The following is a 6,007-nucleotide window of genomic DNA, read 5'->3' on the forward strand; positions in this document are numbered from 1 at the left end:
TGTACTCTTTTCCTAGATGCTGCCTGGCCTGCTAAGTTCCTCCAGCATTTTGTGTGTGTTGCTCGAATTCCCAGCATCTGCAGATTTTATCTTGTTCATGATGTAACATGAACTGCTTTAACTTCCTTTGGACTTACAAGCTACAGTGCCTATAAAACATATTCAGCCCTCCCCCCCAGAAGATTTCATGTTTTATTGTTTTACAGCATTGAATCATAGTGGATTTAATTTGGTTTTTTGACACTGATCAACAGAAAAAGACTCTTTTGTGTCAAAATGAAAACAAGTTTATACAAATTGGTCTAAATTTATTAGTTATTAAACACAAAATAATTGATTGCATAATTATTCACCTCTTCAAGTCAGTATTTAGTAGAAGCACCTTTGGCAGAAATTATAGACTTGAGTCTGTGTGGATAGGTCTTTATCAGCTTTGCACATGTGGACTGCAATTTTTCCCCATTCTTCTTCACAAAGCTGCTCAAACTCTGTCAGATTGCATGGGGTCATGCATGAACAGCCCTTCTGAAGTCCAGCCACAAATTCTCAATTGGATTTTGGTCTGGACTTTGACTTGGCCACTCCAGGACATTAACTTTGTTGTTTTTAAGCTCTTCCTGTGTAGCTTTGGCTTTATGCTTGGGGTCATTGTCTTGTAGGAAAACAGATCTTCTTTCAAGTTGCAGTTCTCTTGCAGACTGCATCAAGTTTTCCTCCAGGATTTCCCTGCATTTTGCTGCATTCATTTTTACCCTATACCTTCACAAACCTTCCAGGACCTGCTGCACTGAAGCATCCCCACAGTACGCTTCATGGTAGGGATGGTGTGTTTTTGATGATGTGCAGTGTCTGTCAAACATAGCATTTAGTCTGATGGCCAAAAAGCTCAATTTTGGTTTCATCAGACCATAGAACCTTATTCCTGCTGACTTCAGTGACTCTCACATGCCTTCTGGCAAGCTCTAGCTGAGATTTCATGTGAATTTTTTTCAACAGTGGCTTTCTATTTGCCAGTCTCCCATAAAGCTATGACTGGTGAAGCATCTGAACAACAGTTGTTGTATGCACAGTTTCTCCCATCTCAGCCATTGAAGCTTGTAACTCCTCCCAAGTTATCATTGGTCTCATGGTGGCCTCCCTCACTAGTCCCCTTCTTGCACAGTCACTCCATTTTTGAGGAGGTCTGCTCCAGGCAGATTTACAGCTGTACCATATTCTTTCCATTTCTTGATGATCGATTTAACTGTACTCCAAGGGATATTCTGCGACTTGAAAATTTTCTTGTATCCGCCTCCTGACTTGTGCTTTTCAATAACCTTTTTGCTGAGTTGCTCGTAGTATTCTTTTGTCTTCATGGTGTAGTTTTTGCTAGTATACTGACTCACCAGCAGTTGGACCTTCCAGATACAGGTGTACTTTTACGACAATCAATTCAAACTCCTTGACTACACACAGGTTTCCAAAAACAGATCTCAATTTAACTAATTATGCACCAGTGATGATTTGGTGTGTTATATTGAAGTGGTTGAATACTTATTCAATCAAGTATTTTATGTTTGAAATTAATTTAGATCCCTTTGTAGAGATCTGTTTTCACTTTGACATGAAAGAGTCTTTTTCTGTTGATCATTGTCAAGAAAACCCAAATTAAATCCACTGTGATTCAAAGCTGTAAAACAATAAAACATGAAAACTTCCAAGGGGGTGTGAATACTTTTTATAGGCACTATACTTACTACTTAAAATACCTGAAAGTCATCACATCCTTACTACAAGATTTGTGCACCATTAGCATTTGTTTTCCTCCTGTACATTGGTGAGACCTGTTGACAAAATTGGGAGACTGATTCGTCGAGCACCTCTACTCCATTTGCCAGAAGCAGAACTTTCCAGTGGGGAATGCTTTAATTTTGATTCCCACTTCTGTTCTGGCATGTCGGTCCATGGCTTCCTCTTGAACTAAGATGAGGCCACCCTCAGGGTGGAGGAGCAACACATCTTCTGTTCTGTCTATGTAGCCTCCTTCCAATAATTTTTTCCCTCTCTTCTATTCCACGCTCTGACCTTTTATCTCTTCACACCTGCCTATCATTCTTCCACCCCTCCCCCAAACTCCCGGTACCCCTCCTTCTTCCCTTTCTCCTAGGTCTTTTCCAGTCCTCCTCCTTTCCCATGCACCTGGCTTCACTTATCACCTTCTAGCTAGCCTCCTCAACCCCCCCCCCCCCCAACCTTTTTATTCTGGTGTCTTCCCCCTTTCCTGGTCCTGAAGAAGGGTCTCAACCTGACACATCAACTGATTGTTCATTTCTAAGATGCTGCCCGACCTGTTAAGTTCCTCTAGCATTTTGTGTGTGTTGCTTTGTTTTCCTTGTTTTTCCAGTGTTTCTAATGATACAAAGTACTCTTATTGTGTAAATGGTTTTCACAGATATTTTTAAGTAATTCTACTATAGTGTTGTGCGAACATTGTTACAGAGCTACATATGTTTAATGCAAGTTCATTATCACAGAATAGCTACAGCACAGCAAGAATCCAATTGGCGTGAAGAAGCCTTCCAGAGTCCAATTAAGAGCAGCTCATCTTGTCTCACTCCATTAACCTCTATTTACAGCCCTGAAAATTCTTTTATTTATATGGAACATGGTTTTTCTGTTTGAATTGAATCTGTTACCCATGGCAGTGAATTTTCAGACACTATCCATTTGCTGTATAACAATTTTTCAAGATGCAATGTTAGTTTATTATTAAAGTACATATATATCACCAGGTACAACCCTGAGATTCATTTTCTTGTAGGCATTCACAGTAAATACAAAGAACACAATAGAATCAATAAAAACTGCACACAACAGGGTGGATGAACAGGCAGTGTACTAAAGACAGTAAACTGTGCAAATACAAAAGAAAGAAAAATAGAATAATAACAATAAATAAGCAATAAATCTTGAGAACATGAATTGTAGTGTCCTTAAAAGTGAGTCCATTGGTTGTGGTATCAGTTCAGTTGTTGGGGTGAGTGAAATTATCCTCTCTGGTTCAAGAGCTTGATGGTTGAGGAGTAATAACTGTTCTTGAACTTAGTGGTGTGGAACTTGAGGCTTCTGTACCTCCTTCCTGATGGCAGCAGTGAGAAGAGAGCATGACCTGAATGGTGGGGGATCCTTGATGATGGATTCTGCCTTCCTGCGACAGCGCTCCATATAATTGTGTTCAATAGTCTGGATAGATCTAGCTGTGATGGACTGGGTTGTATCCACTACATTTTGTAGGATTTTACATTTAAGGGCATTGGTGTTCTATTGCCAGTCCATAATGCAACCAGTCAGTATACTCTCCACCATGTATTTATAGATATTTGTCAAAGTTTTTAGATGACATGCGGAATCTATGCAAAATGAAAGTTTTGGTTTCATTTTGGACTAAGAGATTAAATCTTCTCATGGATTTAACTGTTTTATGGTTGTGAGATTGGGATTTATCCTTTTGAAAGTATGAACAAAGAGCAGTGTTAACTATAAAAGTAAATATAATTTTATATGTTGAACATTATAAATTGCAGTGTTCATGAGGGGGCTATTTGGTCACTGACTTATCAAGTAACATTTCAATAGCTATATCATTTCATTGATCAAATTGTAGAATATTCCAAACACTCCATTATTTCAATTTAAACAAAATTTATCAGATTCCTGATCTGGCTGAGCTTCTTAATAATTTTGACTTTTCATCTTAAGTTCTTGAAAGGTTTAAAATAATATTGTTGTTTAACTATATGATCTTGAACTGCATTGTTTTAAAAAATAATGTTCTTAACTGTCTTCTTCCTCAACTACTTCAAATTGTAATGTTTAACATTTTTGCATTTTCCTTTGCTTATTCATTTGAGATATAGAACAGTAATTCTTTTTTTCTCCTTTCTTAGTCTTTCTAGTTTAAGTAAATACATCCCAGTTATATAAACTGTTATCCAGTCTCTGATATAGATTCATTGAAATATTGCATAAATGTTTTATTACAGTTTTCAGGAAACAGACACAGCCTGGCATGGTGGATGTCTTGCACTAGCTGAACTTGGTAGAAGAGGATTGTTACTTCCTTCTCGGCTTTCTGATGGTATGTAATTAGGCAGGTACTCCTTTTCATAATAACAAAAATGCATTGGCCTAGAAATTGGAATGTGCCTGAAAATATGTGCAAAAACAGGCAGTACTAAAGCCTGTAGGATAGGGTATTGTTTTGCTTGAGGCCATTGACTACTAACCTTGCATGAACACTAAGTGTACAGTCGCCACCATTGTGTACAGTGGTTGCATCATGAATTAGTGAATTGGATAGGGTGACTAGAGTTGCAAATTTTCGAGGATTTGTAGATATAATTCTTTGACACTGTTAAAACTTTTTATATGAGAATAGAAGGATCATAGTTAAAGGAACATATTGTTCTTTTAACATTTTATCTATTTGGGTTCTATATCACGTATTAAGTCAGATGGTAAAATATTTATACTGATTAATTTTTCTTATCTGTTGCCACAGGGTGTGGTCTCCTGTGTAGTTATGATATTTTGCGAATGCAGAGACAAGTGAAACCTACTTAATTGATTCTTTCACTGCTCAGTAAGAACATGTTTGATCTCGGGTTAACTCTCCGTGAAAATCAAAATAAACCTGTAGATAGTGGAAATCTCAAACAAAAGCAAAATAAGCTGGGATCACTCAGTATGTCCAAATGATATCTGTGGGAAGAAAAACAGTAAACCTTTCAGATCTGGGTTCCTCCGGTTCTGATGAGGGCCCTGGACCTGAAGCATTAATTGCTTCTCTTTCCATAAATGTTTCTTGAACAACTGAATATGTTTTAGCACATTGTATTTCCTTCTAGCTTTCTATTCTTGGCTAAGAAAAGGATTGTTTTATCTGTTGCCCGAGTCCGCATTTACTAATATTTATGGAAGGAAATTATATTATTTCTGCCATCCTTTGAATGGAGAAATATCTTTAAACTTGGATCTTTCCTTGTTTTGTTTAAAATTATTTTGAAGTAGGCAGATATGGCTATTGTTTGCTCATTAACACTGTTTAGCCTCCTCTGGTAAGGTTTTGAGTCTGTGTTTTGAACTTAATGTTTTGGAGTTTTCAATCCATTCCTATTGTTCTGAACAAATTCAACGTCATCATGTTTATGGCACTTGAAACTTTTTTAAGAGGCAAAGGGGATTAGTTTAGTAAAGGACATTGGCTCGTTCTAGAGCTGTACTTCTCTATGGTCTATGTATATGCTCTGTGCCTCCATCATAAAGCTAGGGATCCTATTGCAGTTCTATGTGGTACTATCTTACTATGCTTATACTAATGATTTTATTTTTGAAAATCTGTAGGTGTATAAATCCTAACTTGTTTGCTAGACTTGTGTGGCTGTTGAGGCTCTGCAATTGATTTTGTGATATAAATAAAAGCAGATAAGATATAGAATTGTATAGCATGAAATAGACACCTTGGGCCACCATCTCCATGTTGACCATCAAGAACTTATTCTACTTGGTCTGTGTACTTGGTCTGTGGCTTTCTGTAAGAGTTCTGGTCTCCATCACCAGCTCAAGTGGTACTTTCTCAATCACAACTACCTTTTTTAAATAAAAACATTATTTTTTCTATGTTTCTATGTTTATATTTTTAATGTTATTTTCATCTTGAACAATTTAACAAAAATTATATCTTCCTTAAGTAAAAATTCAACCAAAACTACTGTTTCGTAGTATGATTTTCATGATTTTCATCTCCTTATCTGATTTACCTATTTGCTTGCATTTCCACCGCTTTAAAATTGTGTATTTAATCACATTACATGTGGATTAATTAGTAAAACTTTTGGCTGCAATATTCTTAAATATAGTTTATATAAGTGTATAAAATATTCACTTGATGAATGTTACAAATACAGTTAACTGTGAGAAGATGTAACTTTTGTATTTTTTAAGTACTACGTAGTTTCTCAATGTTAAT

The 6,007-nt window shown here is 36.6% G+C and overlaps 1 protein-coding gene across 1 annotated transcript in view; it reads left to right on the forward strand.

The window, feature by feature from the left end:
• Positions 1–6,007, forward strand: part of tbcd (tubulin folding cofactor D) — a 250,865-nt gene that overhangs the window by 80,513 nt on the left and 164,345 nt on the right. The window contains exon 13 of the mRNA XM_073025892.1: positions 4,023–4,117. Within this exon, the coding sequence (XP_072881993.1) occupies positions 4,023–4,117 (95 nt within the window). The remainder of the gene's footprint in view (positions 1–4,022; positions 4,118–6,007) is intronic.

Source organism: Hemitrygon akajei, chromosome 22 (genome assembly GCF_048418815.1).
Source record: "Hemitrygon akajei chromosome 22, sHemAka1.3, whole genome shotgun sequence".
Taxonomy (NCBI): Eukaryota; Metazoa; Chordata; class Chondrichthyes; order Myliobatiformes; family Dasyatidae; genus Hemitrygon; species Hemitrygon akajei.